The sequence below is a fragment of the Cynocephalus volans genome, chromosome 1 (assembly GCF_027409185.1).
Source record: "Cynocephalus volans isolate mCynVol1 chromosome 1, mCynVol1.pri, whole genome shotgun sequence".
NCBI lineage: Eukaryota > Metazoa > Chordata > Mammalia > Dermoptera > Cynocephalidae > Cynocephalus > Cynocephalus volans.
In genome coordinates this window covers 10,124,424-10,146,881 of record NC_084460.1, presented here as the reverse complement: position 1 = coordinate 10,146,881, position 22,458 = coordinate 10,124,424, and the positions used below count along the sequence as shown (strand labels likewise).

General features: G+C 39.3%; 2 protein-coding genes across 3 annotated transcripts in view; both read right to left on the bottom strand.

Moving 5' to 3' along the window:
* The window catches only part of KAT14 (lysine acetyltransferase 14), a 34,738-nt gene extending 17,292 nt beyond the window's left edge, over positions 1–17,446 (bottom strand). Inside the window, exons 1-6 of one of the 2 annotated variants that reach the window (XM_063098381.1) lie at positions 17,187–17,446; positions 15,011–15,129; positions 11,258–11,379; positions 3,740–3,921; positions 1,390–1,809; positions 691–1,256 (exon numbers count right to left, since the gene is read on the bottom strand). In XM_063098381.1, the coding sequence (XP_062954451.1) occupies positions 691–1,256; positions 1,390–1,809; positions 3,740–3,921; positions 11,258–11,379; positions 15,011–15,129; positions 17,187–17,445 (1,668 nt within the window). In that variant the 5' untranslated portion in view covers position 17,446. The remainder of the gene's footprint in view (positions 1–690; positions 1,257–1,389; positions 1,810–3,739; positions 3,922–11,257; positions 11,380–15,010; positions 15,130–17,186) is intronic. The other variant, XM_063098386.1, reaches the window with a different exon arrangement.
* A 306-nt stretch (positions 17,447–17,752) lies between these two features.
* LOC134379203 (protein PET117 homolog, mitochondrial) lies at positions 17,753–21,800 on the bottom strand. The gene is made up of 2 exons (XM_063098391.1): positions 21,621–21,800; positions 17,753–17,912 (listed from the first exon to the last, which is right to left on the bottom strand). The coding sequence occupies exons 1-2, from the start codon at positions 21,714–21,716 to the stop codon at positions 17,763–17,765; spliced, it is 246 nt and encodes an 81-aa protein (XP_062954461.1). The 5' UTR covers positions 21,717–21,800; the 3' UTR covers positions 17,753–17,762.
* Positions 21,801–22,458: the final 658 nt, after the last annotated feature.

Genomic DNA, 22,458 nt, shown 5'->3' with positions numbered 1-22,458 from the left:
AAGGAAACATGAAACATGTTTAACCTGACCTATAGTCAAAGAAATGTAAATAAAAAACAAGATTTCACTTTACAGCCATCCAATTAGCAAAACATAAAGGCTTGTTTGTATCAAGTACTAGCATAGATACAGGGAGTGAGATCTCTGGTTCCTGCTCATGGGAGAGTGCATGCTGGCAGTTCTGAGTAGAATTAATTGTTCCCAGGAGCATTCACAAAACTTGGGTGCCACTGAGCATCCTTTGAACAATGCTGATAACACACTGATCCCTTGGCTGCTATTTCTTCATGTTGTCCCTTAACTGCACAGATGTTTACACACCTTCAGATCCTGCTCAGCACAGTTTCTGGTATACTGCATGTGCTCAACAAATGTGTCAATCAAAGCTATGACACAAACCATGTACAGCTACCTTCAGAGATTGACAGGTATGAAGAAAACGTCTCGGTTATTTCTTGAATGGTCAAGGGGGAAAAAAAAAACCCAGATGCAGTAAGGGGTATTTATATTGAATAAGTTCAAAAATAAAGCCCAGCAATTTTTGTATTTTTCTCCCTTGATCTTTTCTTCTCTCTCCCAAAATTACTCATGATTTTAGAAGTCACAGCGTAATGGTGTCCACTGCCTGTTGCTGCCTGCCCCACCTCCCCTCCTGCCCCCAACAGTTTTAGAGCATGTGTTCACATTCACCTGGTATCGGTCAAGGATTCGGAAGTCCTGACAGGTAGTTCGGTATGTGGCTTGTCCAGCTGGAAGCCTGGAAACTCCTTCTTTAGCTCCATAAATCCCATCAACTAACAGAAGAGCAGCATTAACAACTTGATCCAAGTCAAAAAGTGGTAACCCCCTATCCCTTTTCGCTTGTCTGACAATCAATTTCCGCTTCAGTCTCTGAGCTTCTGGTGTCATAGCAACTGCGCTGGGACAAGCTTCTAGCCTCTTGAGAAGAAGCTTTTCCTCATAAATGCTCACAGGAGTATACCTGGGACCTTTCGGTTTTGTGTCCTTCTCCAATTGAGGCTTCCTCTTTTCTCGAGCCCTTGTTTGCAATGATGAGTTTGACTCTGTGTCTTCACTATCAATGTCCATCCTGCTGGGTTTTTCCTCTTCACTTTCTACCTCCTGCTTTATCTGTTCAGGTGCTCTGACCTTCTTTCTACCCCCAACCACTGTCCCAGAAGCTGCTGACCCAGCAGGGGGTGGGACATACTCCATCCCTGGGTCTATGACTCCATCGCCTTCCATCTCATCATCATCTGTGCAGAGTATAAAACAGTGTCATCAAGACACGGGAAAGAAGAAATTCAGAGCACACAACCCCAAAGTGAAAACTGACACATTCATATCATGGCCCATACCCAAACAAGACTCAAGCAAGGTAAGTCTTACCATGAAACAAGGCTTGTGGTGGCATCACATCTGGAATCAGATCTGCTTCTGAAAGCAAGCTAGGCGTGGCAGAATGAGAGGCGGGAGTGCCAGGGGCAGAGAAATCCAGGGACGGAGAAGGAGATGGGCTTGTTAGTGGGGTGCGGTCAGAGGAGCTCAAGGATGAAAAGTCAATCACTTCTCCTTTTTCAAGAATCACATCTGGCCTGCGGCCTCGGCTTATGAATTTTACAGGGGTAGAAGACGTGCTCCTGTCAAGAAAGCCAGCTGCTTCCTTCTGAGCTCTTCTAATGTCTTTCGCTTCCTGAGTTCGACACCTTTTCTCTTTTAATTCCATGGCAGATTCTACAGGATTCCGACTGGCACGTTTTCTAAGTCCCTCAACAGTAATGATGGGATCTAAAGTTGGTTTTGAGGCTGCTAGAAAAAAATAAATATCTAAGTTTTAAAATAACTACTCAACTTTAGTTTCTTTTGCTATTTTATTGTGAGCCTAGTGCTCTGTTCAATATAGAGAAATGTTCAATGAATGGCCTAAACTAAAAGACACATCTCTTAAGAAAAAATAAGTTATAATGCAAATTTAAACAATTAAATACTATCTTTGGCGGGGGTATGAATAGTCATAAGATACAAAGCTGATTGCCACCCCTCAGATACTATCTTTCACCTACTGGAATTGATAAACATTAAAAGTTTGATAACGCTCAGCAAGAGAATGGGGAAGTGGGCATTTTCATGTCTTTTTAGTAGGGCATAAATTTTATTACAGCTGTCTGGAGGATAATTTGCAATACCCATTAAAATTTTTAATGAATATGCCCTTTCATACAGCAATTCTGTTTCCAGGAATTTATCACAACTTGCATATATACACAATTTGGTACAATTGTAGCACTGTTTAAAATAAAAACAAAGACTGGCTGCTTAGGTCACTGGACAGGGCATGGTGCTGATAACACCAAGGTCAAATGTTCAGATCCTCATACTGGTCAGCCACCAAAAACAAAAACAAAAACAAAAAACAAAAAAGGTAGAAACAACCAAAATGTCCAACAGCAGGGAAATGGTTTAATAAATTATCATATAGCCATATAATAGAACACAATGAAATAAAAGAAAATAGAGGAGATAGACACAGGTACTGTTATGGAAAGATACTCAAAGTATACTGGTAAGTGGGGGGGAAAATGGAGAGTATGAATCCATTTATGTTTTTAAAAAAATAACAAAATGGACTAGAGTTAACAATATTATATCTTATATTTCTAAATAGCTAGAAAATAGGATCTTGATCATAATCACCACAAAGAAAAGATAAATGTTCAGAGGATGGGTATGCTCTCTATCCTTAGGTGAATCACTATACAATGAATGCATGTACTGAAACAATGCACTGTACCCCACGAATATGCATGATTAAATTTTAAAATAAAATTTTTAAAAAGATAAGAAAATGCTTAAATATGCAGAGATAACTTCTAAAAGCATTCACAAGAAACAACAGTGGTAAGCAAAAACTGCAGGCAGGGCAGGGGGTGGGAGAGGAAACTTCAAACTTTACACTCTTCATTACTACTTGATTTTTCCCCAATTACATTTTTAAAAATTTAAAAGCTCATTAAAACTTTTTAGATTAAAAACAAACAAACAAACAAACAAACAATAACACCAAGATCCAGGGTTCAATTCCTGTACCATCCAGCCACCAAATAAATAAATAAATAATAAATAAACATAAAAAATAAATATATATCTATCAGATCAATATGTGACAATAAGCAGTTAATACTAATTTTTTTAAGTGTGAAAAATGGCAATATAGTTAGGCTGCAAAAAAGAAGAAATCCTTATCTCTTAGAGATACATACTGAAATACTAAAGAATAAAATGTTGATGCCTGAGATTTGCTTCTAAATAACCCAAGGGTGAAGATGGGTGGAAGGTTGAGGGAAAGTCCAGGTTTCTAGATAAATGAGACTGTCAGGAGTTAACTGTTCAAGTGAGGTGCAAGGTACATGGGAATTCATTATATCATTCTCTTCACCTTTGTATGTTTTAAAATTTCCATAATAAAAACTTAAAAAAAAAAAATCAGATTGAAAACACTGAACCTTTCAGACACCAAAGGCAATTTATAAAACTGGTAACTTGATTGGAAATGATAAAAAATACTGTTTATATAGTATTTATTTACAGCATACAAAAAATGTATCATTATAAAGCAGAGCAGCTCCAGAGAGCTGCATGAGTGGTGCGTGCCTGGTAAAGGCAGGACCACCCCTCCTAAATTCACACTTGCTTGGCTCTGGTGTGATCAGCACCTTTCGTACTGCTCTTGCAACAGTACCTTTAACTTTCACAGCAGAGGCGGACAACTTCTCTCCTTCAGGTTTCATTGTCGGGGGCTTGTTGTGAACAAGTTTCCACCATCCCGGTTCTCCAAATTCCTGAGCACCTGAACGGAAATACATAGGACTTCCCACGCTGAGGCAACCTGCTACAGTGCTCCACCAGGTTGAAGTCTTTTTCCTAAAGAGTCCAAAAATTTTTAAATTACTGGCCCTTCAATTCAAGCATATAGAAAATACACTCTATGCACGATATGCTATGGAACCTCCAATTGTTGAAGGAACAGAGTGTAAGAGTCAAGAGTGTGGCTCTACTGTCTGCCTGACTTCAAAGCCTTGCTCTACCAGTTTCCAACTGCCTCAGTTTCTTCATCTGTAAAATTGGGATAATAGAACTTACCCCACAGGGTTATTATGAGGATTAAAAGAAATAATTCAAACATACATAAAACTCTTCCCATCACAATCATCATGATTATGGAGACCTATAGGCTAATTGCAATTAACTTAAGTTGCTTTTATATGTGAATTAAGCATAGCTCTCAAGAAACAAAGCAAACAAGAAGCATAACCCCAAGACTGGGCATTGTGTGCTACAAGTTCATTATTAGCCTGGCTGAATAGCTCATTTTACCCCAAAAGTTGGATGCATCTCTCAGTCTGCTCCTATCTGCCTTGAAGTAATAGAGTAGTAATAAAGCTACATGGTATGCTCCATAAACATAGAGAGCGTATGTAACAAAATAACAATATATGCAAAATGTCAAGCATTCAAGCTCCTGTTGAAAATTCTTTTTTCTTTCTGTATTTTTATTTTTATTTTTTTGGCAGCTGGTCTATCAGGGATCTGAACCCTTCACCTTGGTCTTATAATACCACACTCTAACCAACTGAGCTAACCAGCTGAGAATTCTTTTTAAGGCAACTATTTCCACCTTGAAAACATCAATTACCAGAAATCCTAAGTCTAACAGTTAGAAAATATTGCTAGGAAGGCAAAAGAAAAAGCATTCTGAGAAACAAAGATGTACTAGAAAACACCAACCAAAACAATAAATAAGTGAACTTTAGTAGGCATAAGAACTATCTGAGACAGGAAGAATGACACCTTAGCTTCCACCCCCAATCTTGCGGTCCCACAGCACTCTCCCATATTCTTACTTTTTCCTAACCTTTCCAAACCCCTCTTCTTGCCCAAGGGATAAGACAAGGGTACAAACTATTCCACTTGTTTTCTCACCCCCACCCATCACTTGAAGATCTTTCTGACAAATAAAATTTTTCTAATTTGGCCATCAGGGTTCTAAGAAATACCAAGAAGAAGTGAAATACCATCTCTCCAACACAGCTGAAATAAAATTCCACAGAGCTCACCTACACCAGTGATTCTCAAACTGAGGTCCAGGGACCCCTGGGCCTTTCAAGGGTCCATGTAATGAAAATTATTTTCATAATAATACTAAGATGTTGTTTGCCTTTTTCACTCTAACTCTCTTACAAGTGTGCCGCAGAGTATTCCAAGAGCTACATGACATGGATATCCAACAGGCTGATTGCTGAAGCAGATATAAGAATCCAGCTGTCTTCTTTAAGACAGACATTAAAGAGATTTGCAAATACAAGAAACACTGCCACTTTTCTTGCTGTTTTTGTCTTGGAAATATACTTTTGTCAAAAAATATATTAACATTAAATGGGTTAATTATTATTTTTAAATAAAGTAATAAGTATTTTTAAATTTTGTTTTAATTTCTAAAATGGTAAATATCAGGGCTGGCCCGTGGCTCACTCGGGAGAGTGTGGTGGTGATAACACCAAGGCTACAGGTTCTGATCCCTATAGAGGGATGGCCGGTTGCTCACTTGGGAGAGCGTGGTGCTGACAACACCAAGTCAGGGGTTGAGATCCCCTTACCGGTCATCTTTTAAAAAAAAAAAAAAAAAAAAGGTAAATATCAATAGCTGTAACCAACATAAACAAAAGCTATCTGGGGCCCTTGAAAATATTTAAGAGTGTAAAATGGTCCTGAGATCAAAAGCCTTAAGAACTACTCTCTAAAATGTACCTTTTAAGAAGAGGGGATAGAATGACCCACAAGAGAAATCTCCCTTTCCCCCCAGCAGACAAAAGAGGTCAGGAAGGTTGGAGCTATTAAGTAATGAAAGAGAAGCAATATTTTTCAGATTCTCAAAAAGAATGACAAAGATGGAAACAACCCAAATGTCTATGTAAGGATTAAACGGATAAAGAAAATGGAGTGTGTATATACAATGAAATATTATTCAGCCTTAAAAAGGAAGAAAATGCTGTCATATGCTACAACACAAATAAACCTTGAGGATATTATGCTAAGTTAAATAAGCCAGTCACAGAAAGACAAATACTGTATGATTCCACATACATGAAGTACCTAGAATAGTCAAATTCATAGAAACAGAAAGTAGAACGGTGATTGCAGGGGAGGTGGGGAGGGGAGAATGGAGAGTTAGTGGGTATAGAGTTTCAGATCTGTAAGAAGAAAAGAGTTCTAGATCTGCTGTACAACACTGTGAATGCACTTAACACTACTGAACAGACACATTAAAATGGTTAAGATGGTAAATTTTGTTATGTTTTTTACCACGATAAATAAAAAAGGGATCGACAAAGTCTCAAGATTTTAAAAACCATTTTGTTTAGTGTGTGGAAAAAAGGAACTCATGCACTGCTAGGAGGAACATAAACTGGGGTAAACTTTCTAGAGGTTACCTCCATAACATGTACCAAAAGTGTGGGCATCCTTTGAACCCACAATCTACTTCTAATCACAAAAATACAAAGGATGTATACACAAGAATATTCATTACAAGGTTGATTTAAATGGAGGAAAACTAGAAATAACCTAAATGTTATGGACTGAATTTTGCCCCCTCAGTAAAAGATGCTGAAGTCCTTCCGCCAGTATCTCAGCATGTGACCTTATTTGGGAATAGTGTCTTTGCGGGTGATCAAGTTAAGATGAAGTCATTAAGTTGGACCCTAATCCAGTATGACTGGTGTCCTTATACCAAAGGGAAATTTGAACACACAAACAGATAGGTACAGAGGAAAGACAATGTGAAGACACAGGAAAAATGCCATCTACAAACAAGAAACACCTGAGGCTAACAGAAGCTAGGAGAAGCATGGAATATATCCCCCTCACAGCCTTCAAAACGAACCCACTCTACCAACACGTTGATTTCAGACTTCTAACCTCTACAATTGTAAAACAATAAATTTCTGTTGTTTAACCCCATCCAGTTTGTGTTACTTTTGTTAAGGCATCACTAGTAAACTAACATAGACAGCTAAGCAAAATACAGCACAGACATGCAATAGAATAATATCTGTATGGAGTAGAATAAATTTGTTGCCAGGACACATAATAAAACATACATTTAAGAAAGTCTCAAACAGTTTTTTCCCCCCAAATTTTTATTGTGTTAAAATACATGCAAATTTTACTGTCTTAACTATTTTTAAGTGCGTAGTTTAGTGGCATTAAGTACACTCATATCGTTGTGCAGCCATCACCACCACTCATCTCCAGAACTTTTTATCATGCAAATCTGAAACTCTATACCCATTAAATGATAACTCCCAATTTCGCCCTCCCTACCAGCCCCTGACAATCACCATTCTACTTTCTGTCTCTTATGATTTTCGCTACTCTACGTATCTCACATAAGTGGAATCATACAGTACTTGTCTTCTTGTGACTGGCTTATTTCACATAGCATAATGTCCTCAAGGTTCATCCATGTCATACCATGTGCTAGAATTTCCTTCGTTTTTATGACTGAATAGTACTCCATTGTATGTATATACTACATTTTGTTTATCCATTCATCTGTGGTTGGACATAGGGTTGCATCCATATTTTAGCTATTATGAATAATGTTGCTGTGAACACAGGTATACAAATATCTCTTCAAGATCCTGCTTTCAATTCTTGGGAGTATATACCCAGGAGTTGAATTGCCAGATCATGTAATAATTCTATTCTTAATTTTTGAGGAACCACCATACTGTTTTCTATACTGGTTGTATGATTCTACATTCCCATCAGCAATGTGCAAGGGTTCAATTTCTCTACATCATTGCCAACAGTTGTTATATTCTGGTTTCTTGATAGTTGCCATCATAAAGGGTGTGAAGTGGTATCTCCTTGCAGTTTTGATTTGCATTTCCCTAATGATTCATATTTTGAGCATCTTTTCATGTGCTTATTGGTCATTTTCATGTCTTCTTTGGAGAAATGCCTATTCAATTCCTTTACCAACTTTTACAACAATGGGAGAAGGTGCAACAACAATGGCTGCTGCCTCTGTCTGCACCTCTGTGATGAGAAGCAGCAACCAGCGATCAGAGCACAGATCCCCAATATTTGGAGGACAGGGTTCTTCCTGCCCATCCTGGATCATCCTGTAAGCTGTGTGCAGGCTACTCCAGGAACACATGCCTCACTGCCTTGGGCTGGTGGTGAGGGAAGGGTAGCTGCTACTATGCTATGAGCTAAAATTTACCAAAATTAACCACAATTTACTGTCCACACTTTCCCCTGGAAGTTTTGAGCCTTCATTAGGTTCCAATATTCCAAAACAGATACATCAGATAGTTTCTGCCAGTGCAATTGTTACCTAGATGGGGAGACAGACTTCTGGTGCTTCCAACTCTGGCATCTTCCCAAGATCCTCCTCATGTAGTTTTGTGAAGTGTAAATACTATAAATGTGTTCTATCACATTCCATCAAATCTTGGATCCACTGACTTTAAAATTCACCATTTTATGTATAGATAAGAGAGCTAACTACCAATTAAATTATGACCTTCCATCAATTGTAAGATGCATCCAGATCAGAGATGTCAAAATTTGAAAAATTGTACATTTTAAAATCAGTTACATACTCATATGGTAATAGAAGAAAGTACTCAAACTATTCTTCACTAATCAAAACAATACCTTCTGGAAAAATTCATGGCCAGGATTGTAAAAGCAGATTAAATGATCACACAACAATGGTAATTAATCTATAGTAAGTAAGCTTCTGTATACTTTTTGTTTCTACAACAGTAAATAAAATTATTTAGATTGCCCTAAATAAACATTTATACATTTAAACTCTAATAACACATTAAAGGTATAAGAGGAAAACCTGAAAACATCTGAAAGAAAATGTACTCCAACTTAGCACTTCACTACACAGTACACTATTCTCTTAGATCCTCCAACAAATGAGAAAAGGTTACCATTCTTAAACATTTAAAGTATGGATAGTAGAATTAGTATCTTCAGTAGCTATAAAAAAGTTTAACCCAAATATAAATGCTCTTTACAGACTGCTTCTCTGGGATGTAGTGATCCTGTTAATGTTCATACGTGGAGGTGTCCAAGCAAGAGGTAACCACCTGGCATGAGTGGTTTTGGGTGACTTTTCCAATCACTGATGTTTAAAGCAGAGTTCCCAAAGTAAAGGATACCGCTATGGCAGGAAACAAGTGACAAAGAATCACAAAGTGATCTCTAATTACCTTTCACTCCTTCTGGGTACATTCAGGAAAAAGTTTATTGCTTTAAATCCTCACTAACACTTGTAGCCTCCCTTTTTGATTGAAAAAGAAAGCTTTGGATTGCCTTTACATGTTACAGGATAAAACTACAATTTAATTGCATTGTTTTATTTTTAGTGTATTTATATTTTTAACTACAATCTATTTATGGCAAGTGATAAGGGTTTTCCATTTACCATGGTGCTGTGAAGTTTCTTTTTAAAATGATTTTTTTAAAATCACTTGATTTAAATAAGGAGATTAAATAAATAATAATTCAGGTGATATACCATGTAGCCAAAAAACACTAGTTTAATTGTTAAACTACATGAAAGCTGGAGAGTAATTAATGTCTTTCACTGGAATGTTAAAAAGAAAAAAAGCTTTAGCTGATTCCTCTCAGAACATGCTCTAGAAATGAACAAATGAAACTGAACAATTTCTATTAAAATCTGGCAATATCCTAAAAAATAGGCAACTTAAATCCAATTTCTTCCAGAAAATGCATTAAATAGAACAGCACTCAGAGATCATTAAAACATTCCAAGATCTAACTTTACCAGTTTTTGTCCTTTTCTTGTCCTTTATAAATGGTGTATATTAAATTCTATAAATAGTGCTAAATCATTAAACTAACCAACAGATTTCCTTTCCTGATAAGAAAGAACCAGTTGTCAATTACCAGTGTCAATTATTTTCTTAGCACCATTAAATAACTCAAGAACTAAAATAACGCCCTTTGTCAAAATGCACTGAGTCTATTCCATTTTTTGCACCGTAAGCTTTCAGAAAGTCACCCCTACTTACAACTGCCTTCCCTGTGCTCTCAGTAACATTAGCGGATTCTCAGCACCTGAGGAATCAGAGGTTGCAGTGAGTTCAGAGTAAGGACAGGTACAAACTCCCTGCTCTGACCTGAAGCCTTTGTCATGTCTACACTGACCTATTATACAAGATTTATGAATCTCAGAAAGGACTTCAGACACTAACAATCAGAATCTCAAACAAAATTCACCAATGCAGTAGCTAACTCACCAGTCTCTAACAGCAATAAAAATCTTGTTAGATCCACGTGGATCTATAGTTAAGACACATGGCCTCAGTGTCAGTGCACTGGCATCCCTAAGGCTGATGAACCAAAGCAATCACCAAAAAGGAGCACTCAGCAGCAAAATCAAAGCACCATTATGAAAAAGAATGCTTAATGAGTAAACCACACGCATGAAAGGGACTAAACTTTGCTAAGCACTATGAATAATACCAAAAAGTATAAGAGGGTCTACATTTCAGAGTTAATAAAAACAAATACTAATAAAACAAGACAATTAATTAGAGCAATCTAAACGGATGCAAGGCTGGCTGGTTAGATAAGTTGGTTAGAGCCAGTGATAACACCAAGGTCAAGGGTTCGGATCCCCATACCAGCCAGTTGCAAAAAATTAATTAGTTAATAAAAAATAAACAGGTGCAGTAAATATCTGCAATTATTTTTCCTCTCCTATAGATTAATTGATTGGCAGCTGGCCAAGGCATTGATTTTAGAAGGACATTATAATCCTATCTCCTCAAATTAAAATAATGACTCATTCAATTCTTGAACAGACTATTTAAACAAACTCTTTCTGTATTTTTTTACATTCTAAGAATCTCTTCAAAAACATGCTCAAGTAGAAATCAACACTTTCCTCTGGAAGTAGGATGAGAGAAGTATGAAAATCCACACTTTTATAGTATATACTTCCACTTTGATTTTTAATGAACAAGTTTTTTTAACTTAAAGTATAAAAACATTTTCTGCATTCAAAAATTCTTTGTATTTGCCACAACTAAATACTCTAAATCTCTAATGGGGCTACGTTAGGTTGTCTCACATCTTGTATACTTCGTTCTTTACATCTTCCTTCAAGTATAAGATTTTTGGTTAGAATATTTAAAAACCATGTTACCTATTCCCTAGTAAAAAAGTCCAATGTTTCTCAATGAAAGCGCAGATATCTTCTTTCCACCTGAAGTAACCTTGACGTCCACTTCCTTCCAGAGACAAGTTGTACATTGCCAACATGACAACCTGAAACACAAATGAAACATGGGCTGAGAGAACAGCATGATTAGAGATGTTAATCTGGAGGGGGAAAAAGTTTGTGCTGTTTTATATTCTGAGTAGGAAAGGTGGGGAGTGAAGGAGACAAGGCAAGGGTAATATCTTGGAATCTCCTTGGTATGGAATTTTACATGCTTTTTCTCTTTTGTTAGACATCACTAATCCACTTAATTATGTGCAGTTGCTCATTATGTGTTACATATGCAGGGCTGATGTGTGGCTGATGGGTACAATAGAGTAACTCTGAATCAGTCAATAAACAGGCACTGTCCCAAGCACCGCCCCCCGCCCCACCACAATGCAACCCTAAATAAAGAGTAAAGCCTACGGATGCCTACTACAGCTAGCAGTTTCTGAGGGTGCTGCCCTTTATTATATTTAGAAAACATTTTGAAAATTACCCCTGCATATATATACTTCTCTAAGCTCTTTAGAGGGCAAAAACAAGATTCAGAATTTCAGAGCTGAAAATAATGTTAGACGCCATCTACTCAGTGATTTTTGCCATTTTTAGCTGTGGCAAGCAAAAGCAGCATTAGACAAGGGGCAGGGATATAAAAGGCCTGGCTGTTCAGCCCATTCTCCGAGGGCTCCAACACACCCCCCAGAGCTGAGTGTGCAAACTCCTAAGCTAGTCCAACCTTGTTATTTTACAGATGAAGAATTCATAGCCCCGAATGGGGAGGTATTTTCCAAAAATATAAATAACACATGCTCACTGTCAAAGACTTCAATAACAGGGAATAGAGCAAAGAAGGAAGTAAAACTCATATGAAATCTACCATCAGGGCCGGCCCGTGGCTCACTCGGGAGAGTGTGGTGCTGATAACACCAAGGCCACGGGTTCGGATCCCTATATAGGGATGGCCGGTTTGTTCACTTGGAAGAGCGTGGTGCTGACAACACCAAGTCAAGAGTTAAGATCCCCTTACTGGTCATCTTTAAAAAAAAAAAAAAAAGAAATCTACCATCAAGAAACTTTAACTTTTAACATTCAGTAACTATCCTCTCAGACATTTTCCTCTTTGTATCTATATTCATACTGATTTTTTTTACACAGATGTTTATGTAATTTTATGTAAATGAATAAAACTGTAGAAGCTATTCAAAACCATATTTCCAACCTAATAAATATCATGACTTATTTTGGGGCCAATGAAACTGAAAAGGGGATAGAGAATCTAGAAAAGAAAAGAATCCTTAAATAATCCTTCTTTCTATAAGGAGTATTCTGCAGATGTTAGGAATCTAATAAACTACAATTAATGTCCCCAACATCTGTGTTCACAGCATTAAATCCCCAATGGTCCTGTGGGAAGACCTAGGACTACACCACTCACAAGGGCCTGGTAATTCTGAAGCTTCACTAACCACGTTTCAATTCCACCCATCTTTAAACCTGTAATACCTGAAGACAGTTTACCGTACAATTAACATCATGAACAGATTTTTCAAATGTCTTGCACTTATTTTTGCATAAAGTCTACATTAGCCAACAATTAAACAGTTAACATTCATGGGGAGTTATTGCTTACCGGGTATGGAGTTCAGTTTGGGAGCATAAAGTTCTAGGGATGGCTGGTGGTGATGGTTACACAACAATGTGAATGTACTTAATGCCACTGAACTGTACACTGAGAAATGTTAATTTTATGTTATAGATATTTCATGACAATTTTAAAGTATTGTTCAATAAATACTTTAAGAAAATTATGGAATGAGCTTTGTCCACTCTCAGACTTTTACAGTACCTCAGAAACATGTATTCATTGCTAATCTCAGAGGTAGGAATTATTTTATTTATTTTATTATTTATGTATTTATTTATTTATTATTTATTTTATTTCCAGCACTTTTCTATATATTTGAGATATTTCATGACTTAAAGTTAAAACTCACATATTTGCTTGAAAATAACTTTTCCTATTAAACATTTGGGAAGGATAGGAAAGTTTTTATATTTTTGTCCTGGAGACTCATTCTTACATCACAGATAAGAATACCATGATCTGTGCTTAATATTTACTGGGCAAATTACATGCTAATATATAAAGACCTGTTTTTCCTGTTCTCCTGGAATTTGTCCTCTAAAAGAATGAATCTCAGGTTAGTTTTCTGCTCTCATGCTACCAGACCAAGCTCATCAGTAACAAAGCCAGCCTTGTGGACCAATGTAATCCCAGGGCCTGGCTCAGGGCTGGCAGGGCCACAGCAGACACTCAGTAAGTATCTGTTGAAGAACACTAGAAAAACAGTGAGCACAGATCGCGGTATCTTTACCTGTGATGTAAGAATGAGTCTCCAGGACAAAAATGTAATAACTTCCCCATCCTTACCAAATGTTTAATAAAGTTTCTCCTATGTGTCAAACTGTTGTTCACAAGTATCACCAAGGAGAAGAGGAGGACACAGAAAGGGAGCATGGAAGGAAAGGGCCTCTCAGGAGACCAGACCTCTTTACTGCTGGTATTTTATAATACAAACAAAATGCTATTTGTGTTACAAGCATTTCTACTTATTACTTTGATAAATCAACTAAGTTTAAGATTTAAAAAGACAGAAAAATCACATTCCAATGTACTAAGTATCTGGAGACATCAGTGGAGTCTATTCAAGACCAACTGATTGTCTTTCAGGTCTTTGATGAGAGATGAGCTTTTTCCTTCAGAGCAAAAAGCACTATGGGTAATTATCTTGTTTATCTGTTTATTATCTAAAATAAATGTCAAAAATCAGCTGCCTGGGGGCAAGGCCTAGGATACTGCCTGCTTTATTACAGGCACTCAGTATATGCTGAATGAATAAACATAAAAACAGAGTGAGTAATGTACAAGAGGTCTTCAAAAAGTTCTTGGAAGGATTCGGATTATCTTCTAATTCAATTTTTACACAACTTTTTAAAGTACCCTCATAAAATTCATTTATTTTTTGAACTTCAAGTCTGTACATACATTGGTGCCATATTATATACATACTGATATAAACACAAACCAAAAAAAAAATTAATAAAACTCAGAATTCAGTAAAAAGCTATTGTTTAGGTTACAGCAGGCTTGGATTAGGGTGTTGGTATTGGAGATGGTTAAAAGTGGACATAAGTATTCATTTAACAAAAAATATTCAAACATCTGAGTTTAAATGCAGAAAAGCTGGGTTATGTCGGTTTTTAAAACCAGTCACATTACTTCTTCCAAATTTATTTCCAAAGTAGCCATTTTGCATGTTAAAAAATGATTTTATTGTTCTATAAATGGCAGTCAGAAAAATGTGAACCTCATTTTCAATTGAAATCAGAGGGCTGGCCAGGTGGCTCAGTTGGTTAGAGCATGTTGTTATAACACCAAGGTCAAACTGGCCAGCTGCCAAAAAGAAAACAATAATAATAATAATCAGAGCTTGGTATTACATGCAAATGAAATTGTGTGAGATTTTCAAGCATATCAAACCTAACTCACTAAATTAGTGGAGAGTATTTTTTTATCAAGAACTCCTTTCTCCATAGTCGGTATCTAATTTTCATTTTGAAATAAAAACTGCCCCTCAAAATAACTCAAAAGCCCATCCGTAAGTTGCTCGTTCTAGAGAGCTTTTTACTCACCTGCTGCCATGTCAGCTTCAGCCTCTCACACTGCTCCTTGCCATCTGCTGAGCAGTCGGAACAAGTAAACCTAAAGAAATTATCACCCTTAAGGTAACTGAGCTGCTCCCTCAGCTGACCTAGGAGAAAAAGTCACATCACAGATTTATCCAGAGCAGCAGTGCCCCAACGATTTAATCAGTTTATCAACCAGATTTCCCAAGTTTCTCATGCTGTTTTTTTTTTTTTTTTTTTTTTCCCCAGCCAACCCACAATAGCAGGATGGGGAAGGGAGTAGAGAAGAAAGATTTTTATTCTTCTAACATCAAGTATGTGCCCATTAGCATCTGTGGTTCCTTAACTTTAAGGAGAAAGGTACTGAAAAGGCAGGTATTATTGCTCTAACTGGATTTTCTGACTGTCACTTTCCTATCTCCTATAGACAGGTCTCTTCAAACATTCTTTCAAAAAATATCTGAGCTCCCACCCCCTGCCAGGCACTTAATGTAGGAACTGGGAATACAAAATGTCCAGGACAGACACGGTACCTGTTCTCACATGTTTATAAATCTGAGAGGGCTGCATAGGAGAAAACTGGTAATTTCAACAGCACTGAGGTTCTCCATACTCGCCCTGCATCAGAATCACTGGCGGATTTTATTTTTCACTTTTCTAAATATGCCTGGGCCTACCCCAGACAAGATGAATTAATCTTTGAAGTTGGGTCTAAGCCTTTGTATTTTTAAAGTTCCCCAGGTGATGCAGATATTCTGTGAGTCATGAAAACCACAGGAGTGGAATGTGATGCAAGCCACAGGGCAGTGTGAAGACACATAAAAGCGGTGCCCAATCCATTTTAGGAAGACAGGAGCTAGGAAAAGGGGTGTCTATACAGGGGCCTGAAGGACTAGAATGGTCAGGTGAAGAGGGGTGCCTATGTATGGCAAAGGACATGGAGAGAAGCTTATTCCAGAGAGGAAACGAAAACGTGCAAAGTCCTAGGGATAAGAAAGGACTGTTTGTGGAGAATGAAAAGTTGACCCTAACTGCAAAGTTTTGTTTACACGTGGGGATGGAAGAGACAAAAGAATTTTTTAGCTGGGAGCCGACCACAAAGGGCAGTTTAAAGTTTATCCTGTGAGGACAAAGGGAAAGTCGCTGAGATGTTCAGGTGGAACCCTGAACTAATAATCAGAGAGAGACATCTCAGAAGCAGCAACCAACTAGTAGGTAAATTCTAGGTTTGTTTTCTATGAAAATGTTACTAATTAATTTGAATAATTGAATCCATTCTAACAAAAACATTTCCACATACCAGAAAATTACTTCACAATTATATATACACATAAAACTTTCTCTGACTTAGTTATGAAATCTATTACAAAAAGCATTCTTCTAGAACATATGTCTTTACTAGTCTCTTGCCTAATGGAAAAATCCTGTTTTGGTACGGATCAGATGATAGCTGGCAAAGCATGCTCCTCAGGAGCTAGGAAGCTGGCAGTTGATAACCTCAAGATTGAGGCAATCAGGGGGCAAGTGTATCTCTTGCCAGCAGGTAAAGGAGGCCAGCAAGTGGGAAACAAGACTGGTCCCAGAAAATGATACAAAACACCTTCAATCTGCTAATTCTTTTTTTTTTTTTTTTTTTTTTTGTCTTTTTCGTGACTGGCACTCAGCCAGTGAGTGCACCGGCCATTCCTATATAGGATCCGAACCCGCGGCGGGAGCGTCGCTGCGCTCCCAGCGCCGCACTCTCCCGAGTGCACCACGGGCTCAGCCCCCAATCTGCTAATTCTAACCTCACTTGAGTATACAACAGCAGTAGTTTTCCACATAAATTAAATATTAACAGTGTAATTTTTATGAACTTGTACTTTAATTCTACCCTGGGACAAGAATTGGGCCCCAAATCCGTAACAAGATCTTGTTAGAAAAACGTGGCTAATTATTTAAGTAACACAGGATTTCCAATTTTCTAATTTTTATTAGGTTACCATAAAGAATGTTAATTTAACAATGTGATAGAGGTCGACAATAATTTCTATCAATACAAATATGTCTACGTTTAACATAAACTTGTAGTTTTGATCAATGAAATTAATAATAAATATTTACATCCACGTTTCTTTCACAGGTTGGAAAAACAAACCTTCACACAGGAATTGACAAATCAAAGAACTGAAAAGCTCCTTACTGGCTGGTATCCATTTTTGGCACTTGTCACAGAAGTAGGAAAGCTGCTCCTCCATCCATGACACGTCTCCTTCGTCACTATTCAGGGAATCCCCACTCTGGTCATGAGATAAGTCCACCGATGCCTGATCCTCTGATTCAACAATCAGGAGAGTTTCTCCTTCCACTTCACCCTCCTCCAGCCCTTCCGAGGTAGATGTTCTTGTGGCTTCATCATCATGTCGACTTATCAAGCTACTCAGGTGGATGTTACTATCCATCCCTTCCTTCTCACAGGTTCAGAAATGCTCTTCAGTAACAACCCTAAGCTCTGGACACTGAGCTTAAAGGGGCTTCCACCAGAATGACACAGACAGAAACTCTTAGAAGACTGCCTGGCTACAACTTCTTTATTCAGACATGGGGGACTTTTAAATTTAGAATATATAATCAATCCACTGTCCTTTATTTGATTAAGTTTAAAAGGACAGTGACCAAAAAAGGTTGAAGATCTCACTAAGCTATTCTCCACCAACACAAACATGCACACACACACTCAGAGCTGTCTACCCCTTGGATATTTGACATTCATTTCAAGTCATGTTTTTTGAGATCCTTTTGCCAGTAATCTCTTCTCTCTATCTGCTTCAAGTTGCTCAGTCAAAATAATCTGTTCTCCCAAAAGACGAATGTTTTCTTTTTTCCGGTTTTGCCTCTCAATGTCTCTGATCACTCCGTCACGAAGCCTCTAAAAACGTAAGAAACATATTTCAGTAACACCCTGAACAGGTGGTTCCCATGCTTGTGCCATTCAAATCCAAATAACAGTGTTACCAAAATACACTTAAAACTTTCACATTCCAAAAACCCAACTACTATTTTAACATTCTGTAGAAATGTAAATGTAATAATGAAACCACCAAATAAACTTGTAAGTGTGCTATAATGTTATTACTGACATGATTTCTTATATTTTAAGAATTTCCTGAACATTTAGTATAGAAAACTTAAGGTAAAATAACAAAAATAAAATACTAGCACTATGTTGAATTTTAAAAGTTTAACTGATATAAGGGCCACTTAGTTCAGGTGGGTAGAGTGCAGTGTTACAACACCAAGGTCAAGGGTTTGGATCTCCATACCAGCCACTTGCCAAAAAAAAAAGTTTAATTAATATATGATGCTTTACAACTTGGTGAGTTACTAAAATAACACTGTAAACTACTTTTCTATTAGCAATTATCCTAGCTGAACAATAAACATAAGATGGAAAAAAAAAAAAACACCTGGATTTCTAAAATCTAAACAAACTTAATTATTTAAGAAAGTAAAGAACTTGGTTTCTCCTAGTATGAAAAGTGAAAAAATAAAAATTATACGAAATTACTAATGAATTAAATTAGAAAGGAAAAAAAAAGAAAAGAAAAAAGAATGCTATTACAGTCTGAGCATCCCTAATCTGAAAATCTGAAATGCTCCACAATCTGATTGAGCACTGACATGACACTCAGTGGAAATGCTCACTGGAGCATTTTGGATTTCGGATTTTTGGATTAGGGATGCTCAACTGATATTCTGCAAGTATCCCCAAATCCGAAAAAATCTGAAATCTGAAACACTTCCAGTCCCAAGCATTTCGGATAAGGGATAGTCAAACTATATGAGAGGAAAGAATAAAGGCCCATTAATGGTAGCTATCTTGAAAAGCACTAAAAAGACAGGTAGAGAATTCCAGACCTAGACCTGGCACCTAAGGTGAGACATTTTAAAGCATCAACTCAGTCACTACTAATAACTAACATTTTATAGTTTATAGCTCACAAAATACTCTAGTAAGTTTTTAACAGCAACCTTGTAAGGCAGAATTAATGGAGGTGGGGACCAAGTATGTTTGGTTTTTTAAAAATTATTATTATATCTATTTTTAAAAACTCACCTAGATCTACTTGCTAGACCTCTTCCAGGCCTAGAGCTCTATTTGCTATCACAAGGGAGTTGGAAAATTTAAGAATCCTGGGACTGATAACTAACACCCAAATTTCTTGAACCCTGCACCCTCGACAAGATCCCCACTGAGGTAAAAATGGAGTGGTTTACTTCACTCCCCTCACCCCAGGTCTCCTGTCTTGTGCTCCTTACAGTACCATGACATACCTATACACCCCACCCCACCCCCAAAGCCCATACCATCCACTGGAATTCCTCTTTCCACATCTGTCTCCCTTTTCTCAGGTATTTTAGCATGTGTTCATGATCTTGCTCCCCATCCCATCATTTGCTATCTTCCTCCACGTGTCAATGTCTATGCTCATACACTGTTCCTGTGACTTCCACTTTACATTACCATCCACTCCCCTTACTAGCTACCAAACTGCCTCTCTGACTAACCACCTTTTCACTATTACAACTCTAACACCTAGAGCTCTGGCTCCTACTGTATACTATTTATTTGGTTTTTGCTGGGTTACTGTAAGGATTAAAGATGATGTATATAAAGTGCTTAATACAGTGCCTGTTATGTAATGCGGTAGACCATCAACAATAGTCATTATTTAATTTCTTTCTTCCTTGAACCTTCCAACACACCCACTGTGCCAATCATTTCTCCAGCTCTTTCTCATTGGTAGAAAGCAAGCCCCTAATAAGTGAATGGATGGAAAATAAACGCAGGTTATTCTGGTCAACCTTTTTCTTCATCTTTAACTTCCAAACATCTAAATCTTTCTGTTCTTCCACTTTTCTACTCTCTAACACAGGGGTTCTCAAGCCTGGCTATGTTAAAGCCCTCTGGGTCACTTTCAAAACATAGCTAAACCTGGTCCCCATCCCCAAGACATTCTGGTTTAATTGATCTGGTGGAGGCCAAGTCTTATTTACATTGTAAAAACTTCCCAGGAACATCTGATGTGTTCAAATCTTGATTCAGAAAATTTGATGTGTTCAAATCTTGGTTCAGAACCAGGATCTAGCCCCATCCCTAACCCATACTCTGAAAATCACCGACTTCACTGACCTCAGAACTACATCTGAGATACCATCCACATCTCAAGTTTTCTCAGGATCAACACCTTTTACTTTCTCTTCTAAGAGGAGAACGTCTCCTACCTCAATTCCAAGAGCTACCCCCCTTAGAACCATACTTTAATCCCAAATCTCTAATCTTTCATGCCCTTTCATCAATGGTCATTCCATCCTCCTCCTCAAAATTCTTGTACCATCACATGCTTCCTTTCCTCTGATTTCCAGAGACTGTGGAGACCAAGAACAAAGACCTCATCGACTTCATCTCTGTACACCAAGCACAAAGCACAGTCCAAAGCCCTGGACAAGCAAATCAAGAAGGCTGTTTACTCTCGATTCATCCAGTTCATTAATTGCACCTGGGGCAAACCCCAAGACCTGTCAATGTTCACCAACGACCCACTTGCCCGTTCTCACACATTTAGCACTGTTGTGAATCATTTATAGACTTCAGAGCGGCTGTGTTTCCTCATCCTCATATTCCCAAAGTGCCTAGGGGCGTGCCTGGTACACAGTGGTCAGTCATTAAACATTTGCCGACAAAAGGAAGAAAGAAAACATGAACTGAGAAAGACAGAACAATCACTCACGGAGCAGTAAGTCACGGATATTTTCAGAAATAAAAGTACCAAAAAGAAAATGTGAGGGCCGGCCTGTGGCTCACTTGGGAGAGTGTGGTGCTGATAATACCAAGGCCATGGGTTCGGATCCCTATATAGGGATGGCCGGTTAGTTCAATGGGTGAGCGTGGTGCTGACAACACCAAGTCAAGGGTTAAGATACCCTTACTGGTCATCTTTAAAGAAAAAAAGAAAGAAAGAAAAGTAAATGTGTGGTCTGGTAACTCTATCATAACCAGAATCTGGGGTTCTCAAAGCAAACTATTCGTTTAAAGAAAAAAAAATATATATATACAAATATCTCACCAAATTACCTTCCCAAAGGCTTAGAAGGTAGATACGGAGGAGCCCCCTTTATGGAAGAACACGATCATGAGCACTTAAAACATGAGGCTTTAGCCCCAACCCTGGGACCGGGGGTGGAGAAAGACCGGTAACTTCCTGAATGCAACCCAAGAAAACCCCTTCCTCGCCCTTTTTTAGTGTGCAAGTGAGGGGCTGAACGGTCCGCATCACTGTGACAGACCGCGGGACACCCCAGGAGCGTGCGTGGGAGGGAGCAGGACGCCCCCTGTGCGCGGCCTCCAGGCGCCAGCCGGTGGCCGGGTGACGCTGGACCTCGCCGCTGCACACGGCCGCGGGCAGCTGCAGCGCCAGGAGCCAGGCGGGCGCCGAGCCGCGCCCCAGAGGAGGAGAGGAGAGGCTGAAGAGGAAAGACTCGAGGAGGATTGGGGGAACCACGCGAATCGAGACCACGGAGGCCCAAGGCCAGCGCCCTGCACGGGCCCCGGAAGACACGGTCACGTGACACCGACCTCCCGGTCCTGTCGCTGCTTCAGGTGCACGCCGGCCACCGTGGCCGCCGTCAGGAGCACCGAGAGGCCGAGCACTGCCTTCGAGCTTCTCGACATCCCCGCGCCGGCTGCCGCGGCCGCCTCCTCCCACCGGCCTGAGGCGCCGGGGTCGGCGCCGAGAGCGCGTCGTTGCCTGTTCGGGCCAGGCTCGACTCCTCGAGCGCAGAGCCCCAGCCATCGTGCGCCGTGCCCGCCGCCGCCAGGCGCGAGCAATCGAGAGCCGAGCACCGAGCGGCGCCCTACTCAGCGGACCACGCGGCTTCTCTAGGGGCCCCGGGACAGGAGGAGCCGCTTGCCAACCGGCGGGAGGCAGAGTTAAAACACCTCCAGTGCAAATCCTGAAGAGCCCTGGCCTAAAACTGGCCCAAGCACCTTGCCAGGGTGGGGTTTCTACACCTGAGCCCGCTTATTCACTCCGCCCCGCACCCCGCCCTGGGGCTGGGGTGTCCTCGGGGGGCCGGGATTCCCACCGGGTACCGTGGTGACCCTTCTTCCACATCCGTCCCTTCTGAGCGCCTGCTTCACCCGGGTCTTTGCTCAATACTGGCTTCACCTAAACACAGCCCTTCACCGCCACTTAGCGAGACAGGCACCACCAGGAGATCGCCTAATTGGGCAGCTTCAGAGGCGCCGGTGGGCGTCCTCATGGAGCCCTTGCTTGAGGACCCATCACTACGTTGTAGACACGGTCACACGCTCTCACCTCGACGCAGTGGGGCCACTGGTCAGCCTTTGACTTTAATTAAAATCGAAAAGCCTTCTGGCTAAAGAGCATGCTAGCAGGGCAGCGATGCCTCCT